Source organism: Antechinus flavipes, chromosome 1 (assembly GCF_016432865.1).
Source record: "Antechinus flavipes isolate AdamAnt ecotype Samford, QLD, Australia chromosome 1, AdamAnt_v2, whole genome shotgun sequence".
NCBI lineage: Eukaryota > Metazoa > Chordata > Mammalia > Dasyuromorphia > Dasyuridae > Antechinus > Antechinus flavipes.
The window spans coordinates 157,718,542-157,745,614 of record NC_067398.1 but is presented as its reverse complement, the minus strand read 5'-3'; the positions used below and the strand labels follow the sequence as shown (position 1 = coordinate 157,745,614).

The 27,073-nt window shown below is 34.6% G+C and overlaps 1 protein-coding gene across 1 annotated transcript in view; it reads left to right on the top strand.

Annotated features, from left to right (window-relative positions):
• The window catches only part of PDE8B (phosphodiesterase 8B), a 278,793-nt gene that overhangs the window by 115,352 nt on the left and 136,368 nt on the right, over positions 1-27,073 (top strand). The window contains exon 2 of the mRNA XM_051991842.1: positions 12,275-12,334. Within this exon, the coding sequence (XP_051847802.1) occupies positions 12,275-12,334 (60 nt within the window). The remainder of the gene's footprint in view (positions 1-12,274; positions 12,335-27,073) is intronic.

The window sequence follows — 27,073 nt, the reverse complement described above, 5'->3', positions numbered from 1 at the left end:
GGGGTCATAAAAAGCCAAATGCAATGAATGAACAACTGAAAAATGACTCTTTCACTCTCTCCACAGTATAGTCCTATAATTACTATATCATATTTCCTTTTTAGGTTTTCTAATAGCAGGTTAAAGGTAAGAAACCTGAATTGTGGACTCCTGACATGATTTTTTTTCCTTTGAAGTAATCAGAGCTGTCATCTCATATGTGATCTCATAAAATTGAAAGGAATCCTTTAGTTTTCCTCATAACTTAAAATTTGGGATTGGAAGATTAATGATGGTAACTTGGGATTTCAGCATAATTATATTGACCAAGGACTAGAATTTGGGATTTGTTTTTATGTCACTGAAGAGTTCTGCATTCTAGAACTATTATTAATTAGATACATAATCTTAGTCAAATTACCTCAGGAACTCTCTGGACTTCAGTTTCCCCAAATCCATAATATAGAAGTTGAAATAGATCATCTCTAAGTATTTTCTAGCTTTAATTTGTATCTGTAAAATTTATCACATTTTTAAAAAATGAAAAGAAACTCCCCCATAAGAAAAGAATATATTTTGCCTCCTGATCTGGACAAGATCACCTCTTCACTCCTCATTCACTCCTTACCCCAAGCAGAACATAGATTTTCTGAGGACAGATTCTGTTTTTTTTTTTTTTTTTGTCTTTCTATCACTAACTGGCCAGATTAGTGATGGGAAAATCAAAGATCTTTAATAAATGCTTGTTAAATTGAATTGAATTCTTCATATAGTCCTCTAGTAAATTATGAAGTATTGAGAAACTGGAACTTTTTCACAAAAGTTTTATTCATACCCATTGTCATACTTCTAGAATAACAATTCTTGAAATGGATTCATGAATAATTGTATTGCAATTTCCTTTTCAGCCTATCATGCAAACACACCTTTTAATTTTATAAATAAAAAATAAATATAGATGTTTCTAGTCAATAAAACAAACAAACAAAACCACTTTTTGTACAGAGCTAGGACTCATCCTTGGAAGTTTTTGATAGCATTGGAAATAGGATAGCAAATAAGGTTTTTCACATAAAGATCTCAAGGCCCATTGAAATATTAATTAGTATTCATAGTACCCTTGGAAAGTACAGTAGGAAAATATCGTGAACGCTTAGGATCTTCCACAGGGATTCCTGCAGACAGGGAACTGATCTTGGGAGTTTAGATGGACTAATACTACTTAGCTTTTGAATAGTACTTACATTAGATCAGCAATTCACATAATAAATACCCCAGTGGGTTTGCAGTCCAGGATGAAGATCAGCACTTTATAATTGAGAAATCTGAGTCCCAGAGATATGAAGTAATTTTTTTTCTCCTAGTATTTCAGAGAACTGTGAGCTTCTAATTTCTCTGTTTCTTCTCAGATTATTGAACAACACTGACTTTCATTAATCAAAGTTAATTAGTGCTTGGAGCTTTAGAATGAGGAAGTGGATTTTTATTAAAGAAGTTGTAGGGGCTTAATAAATGCTTGCTGATGGATCAGTTACTTGATTGGGAGTAGAAGAGTGAGATATGTGTTCAGTACCTTGTGTGACTGGGAAATATTTTCTAGCCTCAGAATGACACGATGGGAGGTAGATTTTTGTGGACCCTAGATATCCATCTGAGCCCACATGCAACTTAAGAAGGAGAGGTAAAGATGAAAATGGAGGAAAAGTTCTATTGTGACTTTGGTAGCATTCTTCGGCTTAATTTGGCATCATATTTTGGCTCTTTCTGTTTCTGAGCTAATAGATAAGAGGGTCATCTGCCCATCTGCATAGACAGGAGCCAGTATCTAATACACATACTTTCACCATCCTGGCCTTCACCCTTGAATGTCTAGCTAGGTCAGTTTTAGTAATGAAGTCTGTGAGAATCTTTTAAAAAATGTTCTTTCCTTTCTTCTTATCTTTGTGCATGTTTATTCCCCCAATAAACTCCTAAGGACAGGAATTGTTTTGTTTTGTCTTCTTGGTGCCTAAAAGTGTGTTTTGTATTTAACAAATGCTTGCTGAATTGAATTTTCAGATTCTTACTCAATTTAAACCAGTGGTTCTCAAAGTGTAGTGTAGTGAATCCTGGAGGGTCTCTGAAATCCTTTCAGAGGGTCTACAAATTCAAAATTAGATTTTTCTATTTATGATAAATATCTATTATGTAACCCATATAAACAAAAACTCTTTGGACATATTCTCAATAGTTTTAATACCATAAAGATACTGAGAAAAAGAGTTTGAGAACCACTGATTTAAACTGTTGTAGGGAGAAGGGAGGTTTCTGGAGGAGTGTAAGGTCTTAGTAGCAAAGGGATAAGTACTGGAACTGTCTCCCATCTTGTCTGCCTAGTTTCTTTTTCTTAGTGTCTTCTATTCAGAGAAGAAAAACCATTAGATGTTAGATCCACAAAAGTTCAAAGACTTTCCCAGTTTGTACTAGCTGCCAAAATAAACTTTGTTAGCTAGATAGTGTCTGCCTGGCTTACTTTTGCAGCTTCTAGTAGATCTATTTAATCAACAAGCATTTATGAAGTGCCTACAAAGTGCTCAGTACAGTATGCAAAGTTCTGGGGATACAAATACAATGAATGAAGCAATCTTTACTCATAAGAAACCCACACTTCCATTTTTGCAGACACTCCTCCCAGTTTAAATTTTTTATGGCTTGTTCGTTTTGAAAGTGGTTATTGGTGTGTTTTTTTCAGCAAGTGGAATGCAAAATTAAATGGATGTTTTTGTTGTTGTTTGAGATCTCTTAAGAATTTATTCTCTTTTAAAACAATTCTGTAGTAGAACCTTGAGAGAACAGATAAAAATAGAAAGTGATACCGTGTGGTATAGTGGAAAGATCAATCGAATTTGAATCAAGGGGTATAGGTTCAAATACAGCTTGGCTATTCTATGACACTAGATAAATTATTTTCTCTCTCTGAGCCTATTTCCTCATAAGCAGAATGATAAGGGTTACCTTTTAAGGTTTATAAACACCTGAAGCAGCTTTAAAAGCTCAGGCAATAAAGAATTACTTTTTTTTCACAATGACATTGAATAGAGTCATTGGCAGCTGCCAAAGTGAAAATTAATAAAGTTGAAGATTCTTCTCTTTTATCACTTAATCAGCCTTGAAATCTTAGAACCTGGAGAACATGGATGATTGAATTCTGGGGTAAGATATTTAATGAGGCAGAAAACCTATGAAATTGTGTTAGGATCCCTAAAGGATTTATTCTGAGGTGCCCTCTGAGGCAGGGATGTGCTGAACATTATGTACTGAACATTTCCACCATGCTTTACTTCTCTTTCTCCCATTCTTGTCATTCTCTCTTTTGAATCCAATATCTTTCTTTGCTCTGGACTGATCTTAACTCAGCTCAAGGTATCTTCAGTGCCTGTCCTTGTTGTTAGCTGCTTGTTCCAAAGTCAACTCTTGATCATCTTCTAAATAATAGTAGAGAAAAGCAGCATGGATAATTGAAATCCACAAGCAATCTCCAAAACTAATTTTAACAGAAATTTTCCATTTCTTTCTCCCATGAAGTCTAACCCCAGGATTGCTGGAAAAGCAGCCAGTTTGATTGATTGGCATTTAATCTCTTTCCTCTTGACTTTTCTTTGTTTTGAGAAGCTATTGAGAGAAAGAAAAGAACAAAAAGGTAGATAACCAAATGGAAGGGAAAAAAAGCAACCAACATACAATCAATCACCAGTTCAGAAAAGGTCTGGATTCAAATTACATCTGATGCTTATTTCCTTTCTCACCTTCCTGGGGCTTCAGTTTTGTCATCTGTAAACACTGATTTAGAGTTGTAAAGAGTCTTAGCAACTAAGAAGTCAATCTTTTAGACTTAGATGAGGAAACAAAGTGCTTGCCTCTAATCCTCATAAAGGAATCCTCTTTGAGACAGGATTTGAATTCCGGTCTTCATAACTCCAAGTCCAGGAAGTTGGACTAAGTGACTGCTGAAGATATTTTCAACTCTAGGTCTATGGTCATATGATGTTTTCATTGATATATTGTCTTTATAACAGCAACAACAGAAAAGCATTCATATAAATAAAATGCTTTGAACAGTAATAAAAATTTGTTTCATTTGATAAGCTGGAGAAGTGAGACTATTTTAGCCCTGCTTCTGTGATTCTATGACCTACTGGTTCTTTAATCACCCTAAGATAAATGCAAGATTTTAAAAACATATTTTAACATAGTATGCTTGTTTTAACATCCTTTTTACAAACAAATATTATTTTTTTTTACATTTAGTAGTATTTCCATGTACATGTAAAGAGAGTTTTCAACTTTCAATTCTGTAAGATTTAGAGTTCCAATTTTTTTCTTCTTCTTCCTTTTGTTTCCTCTTTCCCAAGACAGCAGTCAATCTGTTATGGATTGTACATGTATGGTTAAAACACATTTCCACATTAGTAATGTTGTGAAAGAAGAATAAGAGCAAAAAGGAAAAACTACAAGAAGGAAAAAAAAAAGAACAAAAGTAAAAACAATATCCTTCAATCTGCATTTAGACTCCATAATTCTTTTTCTACATGTGGACAGCATTTTCTATCACAAGCCTTTTGGATTCTCTTAGATCACTTTATTGCTGACAGCTAAGTCCATTACAATTGATCATCACACATTCTTAATGTTACTCTGTACAATGTTCTATTGGTTCTGCTTACTTCACTCAGTCAGTTCATATAAGTCTTTCCAGGTTTTTCTGAAACCTACTTGCTCATCTTTTCATATAGCACAATAGTATTCTGTTACATTCATATATCACAATTGATGAGTATCCTCTCAATTTCCAATTCTTTGCTGTTCCCCCCCAAAAGCTGCTATAACTATCTTGTACATGTGATTCATTTTCCCTTTCTTTACGATCTCTTTGATATTGATTATTGTTTTTCATTCTCTTTAGTTTAAAGACCCAGTAGTAACCCTGCTGGATCAAAGGATGTGCACAGTTTTATAGTCCTTTGGGCATAGTTCCAAATTGCTCTCTAGAATAGATCAATTCACAATCCTACCAACAATGCATTAGTGTTCCAGTTTTCCCTATATCTTCTCCAACATTTATATTTTCCTTTTCTGTTATCTTAGTCAATCTGATAAGTATGAGGCAATACCTCAGAGTTGCCTGAATTTGCATTTCTTTAATCAAGAGTGATTTAGAACATTTTTTCATATGCCTCTAGATAGTTTTGGTTTCTTCTCCTGAAAACTGCCTGTTCATATCCTTTGACCATTTAGGACTTATACTCTTATAAATTTGACTCAGTTCTGCATATATTTGAGAATGAGATCTTTATCAGCAACATTGGCTCTAAAAATTATTTCCCAGAGTCAACCTGCCCAGACAAAGCCAACTCTTTAAACACTATACATACACACACACACACACACACACACACACACACACACACACAATTACAAAACACTTTCCATGCAAATAAAGTTAGATTGAAACAATTGGTAGAATATCAAGCTCTCATAAGCAGGCTGAGCTAATATAATAAAAATGACAATTCTATGTAAATTAATCTACTTTTTAGTGTCATATCAATCAGTTGCCAACAAATTACTTTAGAGCTAAGGAAAAAAAAAACAAAATTCATCTGGAAGAACAAAAGTTCAAGAATTTCAAGGGAATTAGTGAAAAAAATGCAAACTAAGATAGCTTACCTATACCAGATCTAAAACTATATTATAAAGCAGCAGCAGTCATCAAAACCACAATTGGTACTGGCTAAGAAATAGAGTAGTTGATTAGAGGGATAATTTTAGATCCACAAGACACAATAGCTATTGACTATAATAATCTAGTGTTTGATAAACCCAAAGATTCCAGCTTCTAAGATAAGAACTCACTATTTGACAAAAATTGTTGGGAAAATTGGAAAATAATATGGCAGAAACTAGACATTAACCAGTACCTAATACTCTATACCAATATAAGGTCGAAATGGGTTCATGATTTAGACATAAAGGGTAATACTATAAGCAAAATTTAGAGAACAAGGGACAGTCTACTTCTCATATCTGTGGAGAAGGAAGGAATTTATGGCCAAAGAAGAACTAGAGAACACTACAAAATGCAAAATAGATAATTTTGGCCATATTAAATTAAAAAGTTTTTGTACAAATACCAATGTAGCCAAGATGAGAAGTTTTTCAAACTGAGGAAACATTTTTTTACATCCAAAGGTTTTGATAAAAACCTCATTTCTAAAATATATAGAGAACTGACTCAAATTTATAAGAATGCAAGCCATTCTCCAATTGATAAGTGGTCAGAGGATATGAATAGACAATTTTCAGATGAAGAAATTACTTATTTCTAGTCAGATAAAAAAAATGCTCTTAATCATGTTGATTAGAGAAATGCAAATTAAAACAACTCTGAAGTACCACTACACACCTCTCAGATTGGCTAAGATGATGTGAAATGTGGGAAGGGGTGGTGGAAAACTGGGAACTAATACATTGTTGGTGGAGTGTGAACTGATCCAACCATTCTGAAGAGCAATTTGGAACTATGCCCAAAGGGCTATCAAACTATGCACATCCTTTGATCCAGCAGTGTCTCTACTAGTTCTATATCCAAAAAGATCGTAAAAAAGGGTAAAGGACCCATGTGCACAAAAATGTTTGTAGCAGCCTTTTTTTGTAGTGGCAAGAAACTGGAAACTCAGTGGATGAACATCACTTGGGGAATGGCTGAATAAGTTATGGTATATGAATATTAGGGAATATTATTGTTCTATAAAGAATGATCAGAGAGCTCTGGAGAGACTTACATTAATTGATGCTAAGTGAAGTGAGCAGAACAAAGAGAACATACACAGCAACAACAAGATCATCAACTGTGATAGACTTGGCTCTTCAACAATGAGATGATTCATGCCAATTCCAATAGATTTATGATGATAAGAGCCAACTGGATACAGAAAGAGGACTTAATTCAGCCTGCATATAGGGAAACTGATGGTCATGAGTGATGGTGGTGATCATTCTGTTTTGGGATTTCATGTGAGCTTCTCAAATTTGATCTTAACTAAATGAATTGTATTAATTAATCTCTGTTATGAATTTACTATTTGAAATGTCACTGTTTTACTTTTGACTCTTGTAAAAATTTGATGTTCATTTCGACTTTCATTTTATTTTCTTTGAAAAAAAGTAGATATAATAATGTAGTTGCAAATATCCAATAGTCTTGATTATTGCTGTGGCCTGTGTTCTTTCCATCCACATCCCCACTAGCCATATTCTCTTTCTTTTGAAAACTGTAAGAGCAGAGACTATGCCATTGTCATCTTTGTATCAACCAGGGCTTAGCATGGAGCACTTTTTATAGTAACCAGTGTTTATTGAACTGGATTTTACAAAGCAATACCAGTAATAATGATTGGCTTTTCTCTAGTGCTTTAACATTTTCAAATAATTTTAGATATTACATCTTATTTGGGTCTCATCACAACCTGATAAGTTATACAAACACTATTATTCCCATTTTGCAAATGAGGAAACTGGACCAGTATCTGGGTCCTGGGAGAATTTAAATGATTGATATTGAGATGGGCAACTAGATGGCACAGTGTATAGAACATCAGGCCTAGAGTGAAGAAGATTCATTTTTCTTGAATTCAAATTCAACCTCAGACACTTAATAACTCAGTGATCCTGGACAAGTCACTTAACTCTGTTTGCCTCTCTTCCCTCATCTGTAAAATGAGTTGGAAAAGAAAATGGGTAAATCACTCCCATGTCTTTGTTAAGCCCAAATGGGATCATGAAGAGTCAAGTATGACTGAAAACGAATAAAAACAATGGTATTGGAAACAATTGGCAGAATCAAGGTAAAGAGGAAGAAAGCTAAGGTAGAGAGATGGGGAAGGATTTAATTTTACATATAGGGGAAACTGAGGCCCAGAATGACTTGCTGAAGGACACATAGCCAGTTAGTAAAGAACAAGGACTGTAATTCACGTCTTTTCCCCTCTGCCATGATGGCAAAGTTTTTGGACTAATAATTCTAACTAGCCGACAGTACTACTTCCCTAGAAACTCTTAGCAAACATTGTATAGGATCTGAGGTTAAATTAGCCCCTTAATATCTTTTCACTGCTTCTAGCCCTCAATTTTGAGATTATTAATTTAGCTGAGATTTAATTTGGTCTTCCCTCTTCCCAGTGGTACAAATTATGCAACTGGACATAAACGTTATGATTAAAAACTGGATTTTCTTTTTCTCTCCCCCACCTTAATCTTTGTGCTTAACAAAAGTCAATGGTTACTTTTCACTAGAAAGTCCTTCTTATGTAACTTCCTTCTATCACTACCCTCATTCATAAATTTGTAAGTTCATGGACTTTGATTTAGGAGTAATTATTTTTTTTTCTTCCAATTGTAATTCATGCTTCATAATACTGAATTCTCTTTGCGTGTGGCAGTAGATCAAATGAAAAGCATAGTTTGAATGTATTGTGTGAGAAAGAAAGATATTTGGAAGGAAACAGCTTCCCATTTGACTTGCCTTTCAAGTCAATGTGGCTGGGGTTCTATCCCAGCTCTTTTTACTGCCTCTGCTTTTAATTGTTTGAAACAGTCACTGCCACAGACATGAAGTCAATTAACAAGCACTTATTAATCATCTCTCATATTTCTAGTACCTAGTATAGTGTCTGATACATATTAAGTATTTAATAAATACTTGCTGATTGAATGAATCTACATCTGCTACAAGTGTCTCCTCATCGCTCTCCAAATGCTATCACTGCCTTAGAGGAAGCAAGGAAACAAGCAACTATTATGTATCAGGCACTGTGCTAAAGTACTTTACAAATATTATCTCAATGTATCCTCACAGCAGTCTTGGGAGGTAAGTGCTATTATTTTCCCTATTTTACATTTAAAGATACTGAGGCAAACAGATTAATTGATTTGTCCATAACTATGAGACATGAGATAAGCTAAGTGTCTGAGGCGAGATTTGAACTGCCTGACCCAATTGCCTTCTTATACAGCTGCTTCCATTTTGCTCCTGAGGGTTTCAGTACTTATTCCTGGGGGCATGAGACATAGTGGGACAAATTGGGATGGCTGGTATACAAGGATCTATTTCATCAGACCAAGATTTAATGTAATTATCCTTGGCAGCAAAATTTTGAGGGAACATGTTTAAAGAAAAAATATAAATGTGATAAAATTAATAATAATAAAAACAAGTACTAATGGAATTGGAAGAGCATTGTGCTGGGAGTTAGGAGAGCTAGGTTTTCATCTTAGTTCTGCTACTAATTAGCTGTGACATATAATTCCCTTCACCTCCTTGGGCTTTGGTTTTCCCATCAGTCAAATAGTGGGTTAGACTAGATGATCTTTAAGGCTTTTGCCAGTTCTAGGATTCTTTGATTCTAAGTCATTTAATAAGAGCACTGAAATAGAACTTGTCAAAAGCTGTTATAATTAGTCAGTGATGTTAGTTCGGTGACACTAACTATATCAATCCCTAATCAGTTGATAGGGGCAGGTAGAAGGTGTAGTAGTACCAGGTCTGCAATAAGAAAGACATCTTCCTGAGTTGAAATCTGACCTCAGACACTTTCTAAACTTGCTCTCTGCCTCAGTTTCCTCATCATCAAAATGGTAAATCACTCTAGGATCTTTGTTAACAACAAAATGATAACAAAAATGGGGTCATGAAGACCCAAGTCAGACATGACTGAAATGATTCAAAAGTAGCAAAATCAGTTAATGATTTATCTAATTTTCACTTACTTCAAACATATTTAATGTTGGTGGATTTTTATATTTAGGGAAATAACTTAATGCTTTCTTTATTAGGTTCAAAAACCACTCAAATTTTCCTTCTAGAGGTTTTGTCCATGTTGACCTAACTTTTTTTTTCTTCTATATTCTTCTTGCTGTCATGACAACCCATAAGTAAACTTTTTTTAATCTTTCTTAGTCTTTGTCTAAACTAGTTTACAAAATGGACAAATATTTATTTGGCTAGAAAGCTTTTAGGAAGTATTGAGAATATAATGGTGAGAAATTGGCCAATGAGGACCCAGTTCTTAGAGCATGTTCTTATTTCATTTTCCTGATGGGTTATATATTTTGTGTTCTAAGGATTAGGACCTCATTGGCCAATCCCCCAGTTCATAAGGAAGAATCCTGATCTTTCTTCTGCCTCAAATCCCCTATTTCCTCCTTTCATTTCAAATAATAGATGTGAAAGTTCTTTGGAAAAGATAAAGCACAACAAATACAGTATCATGTTATGTATTATTCTATTTATAATTATTCCTATTTTACTATTATTTTGTGATTACTATAATTGTTCAGCTTGCTAGTGCAAGAATTCAAAAAATCTAAAGTATTCCTCCTTCCACAAATTTATTTTCAAATTGTCTTTTAGCCCTTACAGGCAAGTAGCTTCTGACCATTTCTTTTCACTTGACTTATGGGGTAGAAGGCTTCTGTTAATTGGTTTAGTTAGAGCAAACAGAAGACATGGAAGAGGAAAAAACCATTCAGAGGAAAGAATAAAGTTAACTGGGATAACAGGAGGATGCTATAAATGAGGAAGAGACTACAGAGAACTGAAAACCAGATTCAGAATTCTTTAAAAGCAAGCAACCCAACATGTACTGATTTAGTATCACATTTTGTAATTTACTTCTTAGCAAAATTCTGAGTTTTGAGTTCCTTTAAAAGAAGAGGTGCATGTTTTAAACAACTCCGTTAGATGTATAGTGAGAAGAACAAAGTAGCTCAGTGACGCATGAAAATCTAATGACTCTGTCAGGTTAGAGCTATTCTTGGGGCTGTGGTCCCTAGACATGCTGATATTAGCATTAATGATTCAAAAGAGAATTCAAGAAGCCAGACATGGTACTTTTGTGAGTTGATTCTACTGGATGACAACAAGAGACAGCAAAATGGCATATGTGCCAAAGGACTAGATTAATCACCCATCCACTTTGCTGTGTTGGATACAAATTCAGGTGCATACCCCTCTTGAAACAGCAACCTCATTCTGGTTGGGGCTCAAGCCCTATTCACTAACCCATCTTCCTTCTGGTTTCTGTTTTGAGGTGATTGATGGAAAAACTTGAGTGGCTCCTGGGCACTCAGTTGTGATTGCCAAAATGAGAGAGCACAGCTTTGCACTTATGAGATACAGACCACAGAGTGGAAATTGCCCACAGATGAGCAGTAATTTCAGGGCACTGTGACTTTTTCCATCAGTCATCTGCTATGGTGAGAGGTCTGTTCATTGTTTAAAGCACCTGACATCATTCTGTAACACAATGGGAATCACTGATCTCTTGGGAGAAGGGGAAAGAGGTGTCAGAAATAATTTATGAAGAAAAAGCATATTGAAAACTTATGGCTTGATTTTGTAATATTCTTTAGCTGGCTGTGTTTGAGGAGTTGGACTAATATGTGGAGAAAGACAGACAGACAGAAGTCAAAGAAACATGGAAAGGAAAATTTTCTAGACTATATAAAGAAGAATTTTGGCTTTTGTTTCCATAAAACCTCACTGAATCAGTCATTTGCATTTATTGTGGTATCTCTGTGAATAACATATTCAAATATCTTCTGAGTATGCTCTTTATAGTTGGAGTAGAGTCCAGTATAATATTTAATTGGCTGGTAACTTTCCAGAGTAATAGTAATGAATGTTGAAACTCTTTGGGGAATGATTTTGCACTGGAGAGGGTGCTTTTCAGAGAACCTTCTGCCTCAAACTTTCAAGCAAAGTTGTTCAAAGAAAAGTCATTTAAATAAAACAAATGAAATAATTGCACACACACACACACACACACACACACACACATCAGCGTATTTGAAGCCAAAGTGTATCAGAGGATATTATTTTTTGGCAAACAAAAAAAATTAAATTATGTAGTATTTAAGAAATGGAAGACAGACAGAATTTAGGGAAATGAATGAGAATGGTCAAATTTAATTGCTTAATTTCTTTTAGGAAAATGAGATGAAAACGCATTGTTTATTCATGGGAAAGATGGGTAAGATTAAGTCATTTGCCCCCTATGTACTCATGATGAGAACACAGCTCTTCTATCAGAGCTTTGTACAGTTTATTTAGCTTAACCAGACTTTACTTAAAAGACAGTCTTCTCTTTTTCATTCACACTCTCTTTTCTTAAAAGGAAGTTTGGTCCTTCCACCAAAATACTTTCGACATGTCCAATCTGATTCTCAACAAAGCTCATGTATTCTCTCTTTTATTTAGCAGGTTTCAACTGCAGAAGTACGAATTGGGCCTATGAGATTGACACAAGATCCTATTCAGGTATGATTTCCTTTCATCTGGAGGTTTGGGGGATTAAGTTTCTGAGTTTCAAGGTTATGAGTCACACAGAATTAACTATATGAGTGCATTGGACAAGTCCTGATTTTTCCAGCACTGGGCCCTTAGTAAATTGTGAATGACAATTTGAATTCCAGTTCATATGGCCAAATGGGATAATAGTAGACATGGAAGCACTTTGAAAATTTAAAATCTCTGCATTGGCATAAGAAGGTTCAAGGAAAAGAAGAGAGGGATCTCATAATATTTGAAGACAAAAGAATTTGAAGTTCATTTATGGGATAAATGAACAGGAAGCAAAGGACTAGGAATAATACTCTTTAGTTATAAGTCTGATCTGTACCATAATGGAAAGACAATATTACCTTTGTAGCATGAAAAAGCAACAAGGCAGGGAGACCTTCAAAACTGTTGAAATGTCAGAATCCAACTACACCTATTGTTGTGACCTGCTGTAACAGAAGCTCTATCTAACTTTCAGTAAAGTCCATAGGAATACCATTAGCAAGAAAGAGGGGTTGGTAGATTTCATGTTGTTCCATGATCACTTTCATCACTCTTGGGTGGGCAAGGCCTTCTCAAGCAAAATAAAAGTAGACAATTTAACAAACACTGATAACCTTCAAGAAGATTTCAGCCTTTGTTGGGGAATGTGACTGAAAAAGACCAAAGTGCAAAGTTATACTTAAGTCAGGACAACCAGTTTTTGTCCCATAAAAATATTGACTAAGGTTATGTGATTTAAAGAACATCAACAACATTTGTCTTTCTAAACTCAGGAAACAGGCAAAGAGAAGCCTGGTAGTAGGGCAAAGATTGAAGTTAATGATAGAGTGGAATTGCAGTCATGGTAAGCCAGGCAGCAAGATTTAGGTGAGTAAGAAAGGATTAGATTCCCACTAAGGTATGAGATCCATTATGATTATTCATCTGAAGTTATACATCTGGAACAACTTTCTGTAAGGTGGAGGTGGAAGTTCTGCTCTTGCCCATTGAGTTAGAAAGCAGTCAAGGGACACCTCTTAGCACATCTTCTGTCCTCATTAGAGAGTCAGTGCAGATGCCAGCTATCCTGGGGAGTAGGAGCAGGCTGAGAAGTGGGCTTCTTGCCATGATTGGCCTAGGAAAAGAGGGACTCTAAGGGGGACAAATCAGGTAAGAGAGAGGGCCACAGTCTCTCCTAAAGGGCCCTGCCTTCCCAAGAATGTTTTTGCTTTCCTCAAATCTAGCAGTGAGAAAGGGGTGCTTTTGTATTTTTAAAGAACTTAAACTTTCCAAGTTGTCTGAAGTAGCAAAAATAGGGGTGGGAAAATCTAGTTTGCTTGATAAGTTAGCTAATTAAGTCCTTGAGGGCATTGGAAGCACTATGTGGAAGACATGAGTGAGAGGAGGCTGGATGCTCCAGAGTGAGAAAATTATTCCCTAGATCTCAAAGTTTCCTTATGTTGGGTACTTCCAGCATGATCCAGTTTCAGAAGTAGGGTGGTCCTCTTCCGAGAAGACAAAGCAGGGGAAAGATATAGTCCTTCACTCACTTTTAGAAGGCTTCTCATTCTAGAAGCCCTCTTATCCCATGGACATTATAGTTCCCTTGAAGTCATATTTTCCCAAGGTAATCAAATTTCTGTTAATCAAATAAAACTGCCTGATTCAGTCAATCAGCAAACATTTTAAAAATGCCTACTATGTAGCAACCATTGTTCAAAGATAATTTTTTATTAAAGCTTTTTATTTACAAAGCATATGCATGGGTAATTTTTCCAACATTGATCCTTGAAAAACCTTTTGTTTGAAATTTTCCCCTCCTTCCCCCACCCTTTCCCTAGCTGGCAGTTAGTCCAATACATGTTAAATATGTTGAAATACATGTTAACTCCAAAATATGCATACATATTTATACAGTTATCTTGCTGCACAAGAAAAATCAGATCAAGAAAGAAAAACTGAGAAAGAAAATAAAATGCAAGCAAGTAACAACAGAGAGAGTGAGAGTGCTATGTTGTGTTCCACCCTTTGTTCCCATGGTTTTCTCTCTGAGTGTAGATGGCTCTCTTTGTCACTGCATAAGTAGAACTGGTTTGAATCATCTCAATGTTGAAGAGAGCCACATCTGTCAGAATTCATCATTGTATAGTCTTGTTGTAGCCATGTATAATGATCTGGTTCTGCTCATTTCACTTAGCATCAGTTCATGTAGGTTGCTTCAGGCCTTTCTGAAATCATCCTGATGGTCATTTCTTACAAAACAATAATACTATTGTATTATTGTACTATACTATATTGTACTATATGTAGCATTCATATACCACAATTTATTCTTCCATTCTCCAATTGATGGGCATCCACTTAGATTCCAGTTTCTTGCCACTACAAAAAGGACTGCACAAACATTTTTGCACCATCCCTTTCCCTCCTTTAGTATCTCTTTGGAATATAAGCCCAGTAGAAACATTGCTGGGTCAAAGGGTATGCACAGTTTGATCACTTTTTGAGCATAGTTCCAAACTACTCTCCAGAATGGGTGGATCTGTTCACAGTTCCACCAACAATGCATCAGTGTCTCAGTTTTCTCACATCCCCTCCAATATTCATCATTATCTTTCCTGTCATCTTAGCCAATCTGACAGGTGTGTAGTGGTATCTCAGAGTTGTCTTAATTTGCATTTCTCTGATCAGTAGTGATTTGGAGCACCTTTTCATGTGACTACAAATAGTTTCAATTTCTTCATCTGAAAATTGTCTGTTTGTATCCTTTGACCATTTATCAATTGGAAAATGGTTTGAACTATTATAAATTTGAGTCACATCTCTATATATTTTACAAATGAGGCCTTTATCAGAACATTTGGATATTAGATTCAATTTCCAAAATATTGGATGAGTATTTTCCCAGTTTATGGCTTCCCTTCTAATCTTGTCTGTATTAGTTTTGTTTGTACAAAATTTTTAAAATGTAATATAATCAAAATTATCTATTTTGTGATCAGTAATGATTTCTGGTTCTTCTTTGGTCACAAATTCCTTCCTCCTCCACAAATCTGAGAGATAAACTATCCTATGTTCTTCTAATTTATTTATAATATCATTCTTTATGTCTAAAAAATGAACCCATTTCAACCTTATCTTGGTATGCTGGTAGGTGTGGATCTATGCCTACTTTCTACCATACTAGACTCCAATTTTCCCAGCAGTTTTTGTCAAATAGTGAATTCTTATCCCAAAAGTTGAGGTCTTTGGGTTTGTTGAAGAGTAGATTGCTATAGTTATTGACTATTTTGTTCTGTGAACTTAACCTATCCCACTGATCAACTGCTCTATTTCTTAGCCAGTACCAAATGGTTTTGATGACCACAGCTAAGCCACCTTCATTTGCTTTTCTCTTCATTAATTCCTTTGAAATTCTCAACCTTTTGTTCTTCCAGATAAATTTTATTGTTATTTTTTTCTAGGTCAGTAAAATAGTTTCTTGGGTGTTTGATTGGTATAGCATTAAATAGATTAGTTAAGGGAATTGTCATCTTTATTATATTCATGAAACCTACCCATGAGCACTTGTTATTGTTCCAGTTGTTTAGAACTGACTTTATTTATGTGGAAAGTATTTTGTAATTTTACTCATATAGCTCCTGACTTTCCCTTGGCAGATAGATTCTCAAATATTTTATCCTATCGACAATTATTTTAAATGAAATTTCTCTTTGTATCTCTTGCTGCTGGATTTTGTTAGTGATGTATAAGAATGTGGATGATTTATGTGAATTTATTTTGTATCCTGCAACTTTGCTGAAGCTGACAATTGCTTCTAATAGTTTTTTTTTTTTAAGTTGATTCTCTAGGGTTCTCTAAGTATACTATCTGCAAAGAGTGATAAGTTGGTGTCCTCATTACCTACTCTAATTCCTTTAATCTCTTTTTTCATCTCTTATTGCCAAAGCTAGCATTTCTAATACAATATTGAATAGTAATGATGATAGTGGATAATCTTGTTTCACCCCTAATCTTATTGGGAATTGTTTCAGTTTATCCCCATTACATATGATGCTTGCTGATGGCTTTAAATAGATGCTACTGACTGTTTTAAGGAAAAGTCAATTTATTCTTATACTCTTTAGTGTTTTTATTAGGAATGGGTGTTGGATTTTATCAAATGCATTTTCTGCATCTATTGAGATAATCATAGTTTTTGTTAATTTGGTTATTGATATAGTCAACTATGCTAATAGTTTTCCCAATATTAAACTTACCCTGCATTCCTGGTATAAATTCTACTTGCTCATGGTGTATTATCCTGGAGATGACTTTCTGTAATCTTTTTACTAATATTTTATTTAAGATTTTGGCATCAATATTCAAAATATATTAGTCTATAATTTTCTTTCTCTATTTTTCTCCTACCTGCTTTAGGTATCAGTACCATGTCTGTGTCATACAATGAATTTGGTAGGAGTCCTTCATTCCCTATTCATTCACAGTTTTTTCAAATACTTTATATAGTATTGGAGTTAATTGTTCTTTACACATTTGATAGAATTCATTTGTAAATTCATCTGGAAGATTTTTTAAAATAACTTTTTATTGATAGAACCCATGCCAGGTTACAGCATTATCCCTTGCATTCACTTCTGTTCCGATTTTCCCCCTCCCTCCCTCCCTCCACCCCCTCCTCCAGATGGCAAGCAGTCCTTTACATATTGAGTAGGTTACAGTATATCCTAGATACAATATATTTGTGCAGAACCGAACAGTTTTCTTGTTGCACGGGGAGAATTGGATTCAGAAGGTAGAAATAACCCGGGAAGAAAAACAAAAATGTAAGCAGTTTATATTCATTTCTCAGTGTTCTTTCTTTGGATGTAGCTGCCTCTGTCCATCTTTGAGCAATTGAAACTGAATTAGCTCTCTTTATCGAAGAGATCCACTTCCATCAGAATACATCCTCAAACAGTATCATTGTTGAGGTATATAATGATCTCCTGGTTCTGCTCATTTCACTTAGCATCAGTTCATGTAAGTCTCACCAGTCTTCTCTGTATTCATCCCTCTGGTCATTCCTTACAGAACAATAATATTCCATAACGTTCATATATCACAATTTACTCAACCATTCTCCAATTGATGGGCATCCATTCATTTTCCAGATTCTAGCCACTACAAACAGGTCTGCCACAAACATTTTGGCACATACAGGTCCCTTTCCCTTCTTTAGTATCTCTTTGGGGTATAAGCCCAGTAGAAACACTGCTGGATCAAAGGGTATGCACAGTTTGATAACTTTTTGAGCATAGTTCCAAATTGCTCTCCAGAATGGCTGGATGTGTTCACAATTCCACCAACAATGTATCAGTGTCCCTGTTTTCCCACATCCCCTCCAACATTCTGCATTATCTTTTCCCTGTCACTCTAGCCAATCTGACAGGTGTGTAGTGGTATCTCAGAGTTGTCTTAATTTGCATTTCTCTGATTAATAATGATTTAGAGCATATTTTCATGTGTCTATAAATAGTTTCAATTTCTTCATCTGAGAATTGTCTGTTCATATCCTTTGACCATTTATCAATTGGAGAATAGTTTGATTTCTTATAAATTAGAGTCAATTCTCTATATATTTTGGAAATGAGGCCTTTATCAGAACCTTTGATTGTAAAAATGTTTTCCCAGTTTATTGTTTAGGGGATTTTTTCTTACAGAGTTAATTAATAGCTTGTTCTATTTCTTTTTCTAAAATGGGACTATTTAAGTAATTTATTTCTTCTTCTGTTAATCTGGAGCAATCTATATTTTTGTAGGTATTCTTCCATTTCACATCAGTTGTCAATATTGGCATAAAGTTGGGCAAATTCCTAATAATTGCTCTAATTTCCTTTGCATTGGTGGATAGTTCTCCTTTTCATTTTTGAGAGTAACAATTTGATCTTTCCTTCTCCTAATCAAATTAACTAAAGGTTTGTCTATTTTGTTGTTTTTTATAAAATCAACTCTTAGTTTTATTTGTTAATTCAATAATTTTTTTATTTTCAATTTTATTGATCTCTCCTTTTATTTTTAAAATTTCAAGTTTGGTGCTTGATTGGGGTTTTTAATTTGTTCTTTTTCTAGCTTTTTTAGTTGCAAGCCCAATTTATTGATCTTCTCTTTCTCTGTTTTATGCAAGTGAGCATCTAGAGATATAAAATTTCCCCTTATTACCACTTTGGCATCCCACAAATTTTAGTATATTGTTTCATTATTGTCATTCTCTTGGATGAAATTATTGATTGTGTCTGAGTTGCTGTTTTACCCATTCATTTTTTTGGATGAAATTATCTAGTTTCCAATTACTTGGTTTATTTTCCCCTGGCCTTTTATTGAATATAATTTTTCTGCATTGTGATCTGAAAAAAATGCATTCACTATTTCTGCCTTTCTGCCTTTGATTTTGAGGTCTTTATGTTCTAAAATATGGTCAGTTTTTGTATAGGTTCCATTCACTACTGAGGAGAAAGTGTACTCCTTTCTGTTTCCATTCAATTTTCTCCAAAGATCTATCATATCTAGCTTTTCTAGTATTCTATATACCTCTTTAACTTCTTTCTTATTTATTTTGTGGTTTGATTTATTTAGTTCTGAGAGAGCAAGGTTGAGATCTCCCACTATTATAGTTTTGCTATCTATTTCTTCTTGCAACTCTCTTAACTTCTTTTTTTTTTTTTTTTTTTTAGCAATTTAGATGCTACACCACTTGTTGCATATGTGTTTAATATGGATATTGTTTCATTATCTATGGTACACTTTAGCATGATACAGTTTCCTTCCTTATCTCTTTTAATTAGATCAGTTTTTGCTTTTGCTTGATCTGAAACAAGGATGGCTACCCCTGCTTTTTTTACTTCATTTGAAGCATAATAGATTTTGCTCCAGCCTTTTACCTTAGTATTCTGTATGTATTTTTTTTAAATGTGCTTTGCTTTAAATGTGTTTCTTATAAACAACATATTATACGATTCTGGCTTTTAATTCAGTCTGCTAAGCATTTCTGCTTTATGGGAGAATTCACCCCATTCACATTTACAGTTAAGAATACTAATTCTGTATTTCCTGTCATCTTATTAACCACAAATTATAGTTTTCTCTTTCCTTTTCCCCTTTCCCTCCTCCCCAGTATTTTACTCATGACCACTACTTTCCTCAAGCAGACCTCCCTCTTTAGAGACCCTCCGCCTTTCTTACACCTTTCCCCCACTATTTCTGTTTTCTCTTCTATTTAGCCTACCCCTTTCCTTTTCCCTTTCCCCTCCCATTTTTCTATAATGTAAGAGAAGTTTTCCAGTGAAACCAAATATATCTAATATTCTTTCTTTGATCCAAATCTGATGAGATTAAGATTCACACAATATTTGTCACACTTCCTTCTATCTCTCAATTATAATAGATTTTCTTTGCTTCTTCCTGAGATATAATTTCCCTCATTTTGCCTCCCTTTCCTCCTTTTTTTCTGTTACAATCCCCTTTCCACCTCTAGTTTCTTTTTTTCTTATAACAGTAAAATCAGATTACACATGTATTCTCTATGTATTGCATAACAGAAATAGTTCTCAAGAATTTTTTTTCTTTTTCCCTTTTTATGCTTTTCTTGAGTCCTATATTTAGAGGTCATTTTTTTTTTGTTTAGCTCTGGTCTTTTCATTTAAAAAAAAATGGAATTCGCCAATTTCATTGAATGTCCATCTTCTTCCCTGAAAGAAAATGCTCAGTTTAGCAGGGTAATTTATTTTTGGCTGCATTCCAAGTACCTTCACTTTTTGGAGTATCAGATTCAAGGCTCTTTGATCCTTTAATGTGGAAGTTTCTAGGTCCTGAGTAACACTTATTGTGGCTTCTCAGTATTTGAATTGTTTTTTTCTGATTGTTTGTAGTATTTTTTCCCTTAATTTGGTAGTTATGAAATTTAGTCATGATATTCCTTGGGGTTTTAATTTTAGAGTCTCTTTCAGGAGGTGTTTGGTGAATTCTTTCAATGATCATTGAACCCTCTGATTATATGACATCCGGGCAGTTCTCTTTGATGATTTCCTGAAAAACAGTGTCTAGGCTCTTTTTTAATCATGGATACCAGGGAGTCCAATAATCCTTAGATTATCTCTCCTAGATCTATTTTCCAGGTTGTTTTCCCAGTTAGATATTTTACATTTTTTTCCTATTTTTTCATTTTTTGGTTTTGCTTAACTGATTCTTGTTGTCTCACTGAGTCATTCATTCATTTCCATTTGTTCAGTTCGGAATGTTAGTTGAATTATGTTCTTCATTTACTTTTTTTTTTTTAACTTGTTTTTATATTTGTCCAATTGAATTTTTAAATGAATTTTTTTGTTGTATGGAATTTTTTTCCATTTCACAAATTCTGTTTTTTAAGGAATTATTTTCTTTTTCCATTTCACAAATTCTGTTTTTCTGCATGTTGTTTTCTTTTTCCATTTTATTAAGTCTATCTTTTAATGAATTATATACTTTTCCCAAAACTTCTCCAAAACAAAAAGTTTTCATTTTCTTTCCTCATTTTTCTTTTAACTCTTTTTAATTTGTGAGTTCTGCCAGTCCAGAATTAATTCAGAAGCTGGATTTGCTAATTAGTGTGAGGGTTGTAGCATAAGGTTAGAAACATGTGTCACCTCCACCATCTTGGCTCTGCCCCCAGAAGTCCAAAGATATTTTTTTAAGCAATTTAAAAAAACAGTATCTGCTCATAAAGAGTTTACAATCTACTGGGGAATACAACATGCAAACAGCCATGTACTAACAAATTATGTATATACAGATAAATTGGAGATACACTTCAAAAGAACAGCACCAGCATAAAAGGGCATTAGGAATGTCTTCTTGGAGAAAATGAGATTTTAGCTGGGAGTTAAATGAAGCCATGGAAGCCAGGAGGTGGAGATGAGGAGGGAGAACTTTTCATATATGGGGGAGAAAGAGAGAAAAAGCAGAGTGTCTTGTTCAAGTTACAGCAAGGAAACTAGTATTACTGAATTGTTAGATGCATGGTGCAAGGCAGGGAGGTCATGATTAAAGTTTTGGTAAAGAGCCAAGTTATCAAGGGCTTTGAATACCATATACAGGCTTTTGTATTTGGTCCATGAGGTGATACTGAACCATAAGATTTTTATTGAATAAGGGGATGATAGAGTTCAACTAGCTTTTCAGGAGAATTAATTTGTCAGCTTATTTGAAAGATGGATTAGACTTGGGAGAGAAAAAAACATGGAGACTAACCAATAATATATTTCAGTTTTGCTGATGACCCCAGAGTCGTGGCAATGTCAGAGGTGAGAAGGGGAGGTATGTAAGACATGTTACAAGTGTTAAATTGACAGAACTGGGCAATAGATTGATTATAATGGGGAAAGAGGTGTCAAAGATGACTCTAGGTTGTAAGGTTAGGTGACTGGGAGTTGAGTATTAGGGTATGAGCTTGGAACTAGACTATGTTTGAATGTCTCTCATTCATTCTCTCTCTGTGTGTCTCTCTGTCTCTGTCTCTCTCTTTCTCTCTCTTTGTCTCTCTATCTGCCTCTATTTCTTTGTCTCTGTCTCTCTATTTTTCCCTCTCTTTCTCTCCTTACTGTTTTTGTCTCTCTGTGTCATCTCTTTTTATCTCTCTGTCTCTATCTTTCTTTGTCTCTCTCTGTGTCTCTCTCACACACAATATATACATACACACAAACACATGCATGCATACACACACACACACACACACACACACACACACACACACACCAGTCTTGAGAACAAAGGCTGCTGCTCTAAAAGAACTAGTGCCCCCATATCTCTGTGCCTCTTTGGGAAGCCAGATTATAACATACTTGAACAGGGCTAGACTGGGACTAGAGTATTAACTCCTGATCTGACACTACTCCAGCATCAGTCTTATGGTGTTTCTGTCTCTCCTCACAAGGTAATGGCTACCACATCTTATCTGAGTATATTTTCCTTGTCACTTACCTCTGCAATAGTTTATAGTGGTTATCCCAGCACAAAGGCCTTCCAAAGATTTCCTAAAAGACCTTTCCATACTATACACACATAAAGATTGGGTTCTGTTGGTGGTGGTGGTAGTGGTGGGTTTTTTTTGCTGAGGCAGTTGGGATTAAGTGGGATTAAGTCCAGGGTCACACAGCTAGGAAGTATTAAGTGTCTGAGGTCAGATTTGAACTCAGGTCCTCCTGACTCAGGACTGAATTTGGGACTGGTACACCACTTAGCTGACCCCATAAAGATTTTTTTTTTTTGATGGAAGAAGGTGCTTTGTGAAGATCATCATGTGTGCTCAAGCTACAAAATGAGATTTTCACTATGGGATCTCAAGTCTGGTGGAATTTCTGAAAGGTGTATTTTATTGAACTTCATGTGGTATTTAAAAAATATGTTTTATTAATTTTTTTGGTTTTGCCACAACAGGATTTCCCCTTGTATCTTTCTTCTTCCTCTCTCCCAGACAACCTTCTCTTATAACAGAGAAAAAAATCTTAAAGTAAAATAAAAGAAAGAGGTAGAAAAAACCAGCATTACTGATTAATATATTGACAAAATCTGACATCATACATCATGTTTAACATTTCTGACCCTCCCCAGCCCTTGAAAATGATCAACTAGATATGTTGTCTCACATTTCTTTTTAGGGCCAAGCTCATTCTTTATAATTTTACAAGATTCATTTTCAGTTGCTTATGGTGGTTATTCTCTGCTTTTATGTTATCATATTTATTGTGTATATTTGTTTTCCTGGGGCTGATTACTTCACTTTGTATCAATTCATGTCTTTCTCGACTTCTCTGCAGTCATCACATAGAGTGTTAATCAGATTCATAAATTCAGGGTTATGAAATCAATTTCTTGTTTTAAAGGACATTTAAAGAAGGAAGAATGTTACTGGAAAAATGCAAGGAGAACTGGTACTCTTTTAAAGACTTTAAAACCATGACTATATGTGTTGAATTGGCCTCATAGACAAGAAATGAGATTTCCTTTATTCAATTCTAACCAGGTAGCATCTGAAGCTTAGGCCTTTGTTTATAGCATCTTGGAAGCAGGAAGACAGAAATAAAATAAAGGATTCATATGGGAGCAATAAACTAATTAAGAGAATGGATTGTCTAATTTATAAGTAAAGGGAGAAGGAAATGATAATATGTTGCAGATGCTTACCAATAGAAGACTTCATTGAGATGAGAATAGTAGAAGAAAGCAGAGATCTATATCTAGGACAAATGAATGACAATGAAAACAGGAGCAAATAAATTAATTCTTATGTTATTAATTTTAAAGAATTTTAGATTAAAAAACTAAAATAGCAAGAATAGGGAGGGAAGGGAAGATACATTCTGCATCTTGCTTTGAAAAACGATGAGGAAAAGAAAATTTGCAGGAATCAGGGATTTACCTCTACATTCAGCTCCCAGTCTTTTGTTATTCAGTCATTTTTCAGTAGTGTCCAATTCTTTGTTATCCCATTTGGAGTTTTCTTCATTAAGATACTGTAGTGGTTTGCTATTTCCTTCTCCAGTTCATTTTATAGATGAGGAAACTGAGGCAAACAGGGTAAAGTGACTTGTCCAAGGTCATGCAGTTCATATGTGCCTAAGGCCAGATTTTTTTTTTTAATCACTTCTTATTTTCAACATTCACCCTTGCAAAACCCTGTGGTCCAAATTTTTCTCCCTCCTTTCTCCCCACTCCCTTCCCTAGACAGTAAATAATCCAGTATATGTTAAACATGTGCTACTCTTCTATACATGTTTCCACATTTATCAAGATGCACAAGAAAAATCAGAACAAAAAAGGAAAATGTGAGAAAAAAGCAAGCAAACAACAAAAGGGGAAAAATACTGTGTTGTGATCCACATTCAGCCCCACAGTTCTCTTTCTGGATGCAGATGGCTCTCTCCTTCACAAGTCTATTGGGGATTGTAAGGCCAGATTTCTTTTTAAAAAAATAAAATTTTAACTTTTTCCTAAGGTAAGATTTTAACTCATAAGGTTGAATCTTTCTGATTTCAAGTCCAGTGCTCCATCTACTGCATTACCTAGTTTCCCCAGCTCCCAACATACCTTGTAAGATGAATTCAGATTCAATGCATTCTCTTGTGTTTCTTATGTTCTCTGTATTTTACATTATTTTACTGTTTATTAAGTTTAATTGTATTCAAATTCTTTAAAATTATTCATCTCTGTAAATCTCAGTTCACCACCCATCTGTCCTCTTTGGTCCCTGGTCCTTGAATGTGGGGATCCCTTTCAGGGGTATTTCCATTCTTGACTCTTCACCCTCAAAAAATAAAAAGGAAACCTCTAGAACAACATATTCTGAAGTCCACCTAGCATCTGAGTAGTTCTTAACTGAGGGTCAATTGGCCATGGATAGATCTTAGTGTGGTCTGTGAATTTGAAGAGGAAAAAAATTACACCTTTATTTTTACTACCCTCAAATTAAAATCTACCATGTCCTTTCATTTTGAATCATGACAATAAATAATATTCTCAGAAAGGGTCCATAGGTTTCACTAGAGGGGTTCATGATACAAAAATTAGAATTGTTTGATCTAAATAAATAGAAGGTGACAAACTTTGTTATCCCATTTGGAGTTTTCTTGGTTAAGAACTGTAGTGGTTTGCTATTTCCTTCTCCAACTCATTTTATAGATGAGGAAACTGAGGCGAACAGGGAGAAGTGACTTGTCCAAAGTCATACAGCTCAAAAATGCCACAGGCCAGATTTTTTTGTTGTTGTTTTTGCCTGAAATTGCCTGAAAACTCTTTATTAATGAGAACTGTTATCTGCCTGAGAAGCATTATTCTTAATGGGAGCAAATTGCTGAAATACTATGATATATGTATTTGAAACATTTAAATAAATGTAAAATCTTTGAGAGTATATATTTAGTTTATTCTTTGTATGACTATCTCTAGTATCTTACCACATAGTAGATGCTTAAAACTATTGATTGGTTGTTTGAATAATGGACAAACTGAAAAGTCAAATGGTCAATGCCATTGACTCAGTGTTGACTGTTATAAAGATATTATAGGGGCCCTTTTGGTACACATAAATTAAAAAATATTTTTTCACTCTCAAAAAGTCCCTACTCTGCAGCAATAAAAATCTCTAAAGGGAAAGTAAGTCAACTGAATCCATGAGGTAAAAAGTATGACTTTGGAGGAGGATAAGGTAAACTTGGTAGATAAGTTGGTAAGAACTGGAGGAGGGGAGGCAGTGGTAAGTGCAGTGGATAGAAAATTAAACCTGGCATCAGGAAGATCCAAATCCATTGCTCATAGGTGCTTCCTAGTTGTGTGATTCTGGGAAAATCAATTCATCCTGCTTGCCTCAGTTTCCTCATCTGTAAAATGAGCTGGATAAGAAAATGAATGATAAACCATTCCAGTATCTTTGCCAGCAAAATCCCAAATAGGGTCATGAAGAGTTGGACATAATTGAAATGACTGAACAACAACATAAAGCTGGTAAGATCGTGGTGCTAATGATGTTAGATATGTTCATTTCATTCCCAAGAGAAGAATTTTCCATAACCTTAATCTCACTTCCCTTTGTCATATTTATGTGCAGGTGATTCAGATAAAATCCATCATCTGTCTAGAACATTTCCTGGCTCACTGATGATCAGTCATAGTACCACCATCATCAGTACTAAAATAAGTACTAAGCATGGCATTTCAAAAAAAGACCTACACCAAACACATATACAGAATCTGTCATCAAATATTTAGCTTATGTTAGAAAATTCCAAATGCCACATCTTATAATTTTAGGGGGATTTCAGTTATGATAATTCTAGAATCACAGATTAATAGAAGTTCATAGCTGGAAGGTCTGGGGAAACCATTTAATCCTAATCTCCTAGATCATTATACACTTTAACAACAATACTACATGATGATCAATTCTGATGGACATGGCCATCTCCAGCAATGAGATGAACCAAATCAGTTCCAATTGATCTGTAATGAACAGAACTAGTTACAACCAGAGAAAGAACACTGGGAAATGAGTATGGACCACAACATAACATTTCCACTCTTTATGTTACTGTTTGCTTGCATTTTTCTTTTTTTCTTCTCAGGTTATTTTTACCTTCTTTCTAAATCTGATCTTTCCTGTGCAACAAGATAACTGTATAAATATGTATACATATATTGTTTTTAACATATTTAACATGTATGGGACTACTTGCCATCTAGGGGAGGGGGTAGGAGGAAGGAGGCAAAAAGTTAGAACAGAAGGTTTTGCAAGGGTCAATGTTGAAAAATTATCTATGCATATGTTTTGTATATAAAAAGCTATAATAAAAATACAATTAAAATAATAATAAAATTAAATTTAAAAAATCCTAATCTCCTCATTTTAGAGATGAGGAGAATGAGTATCAGAGAGATTGAGTGACTTGGCCATGGTCATACAGTAATTAGGGTGATAGTCACTCAGCCCACACAACCAAAAGAACTACAATAAAGTTGGTTGTTTTTTTTTCTTTTTAAAGAAAATATTATTTTCTTTTGTTTATTACCCACTTTCACTATGAAGTTTGTCCCAAAACTTCAAAATTGATTTTCCAAAGGAAATGCTCAGTTCTAAAAAAACTCATTTATTTGTCCCATATAAGTTTATTTTTTCTCCCTTCATTTCTGAATATAATTCTTCTTCTCCTCTACCCAGTAAGCCATACCTTT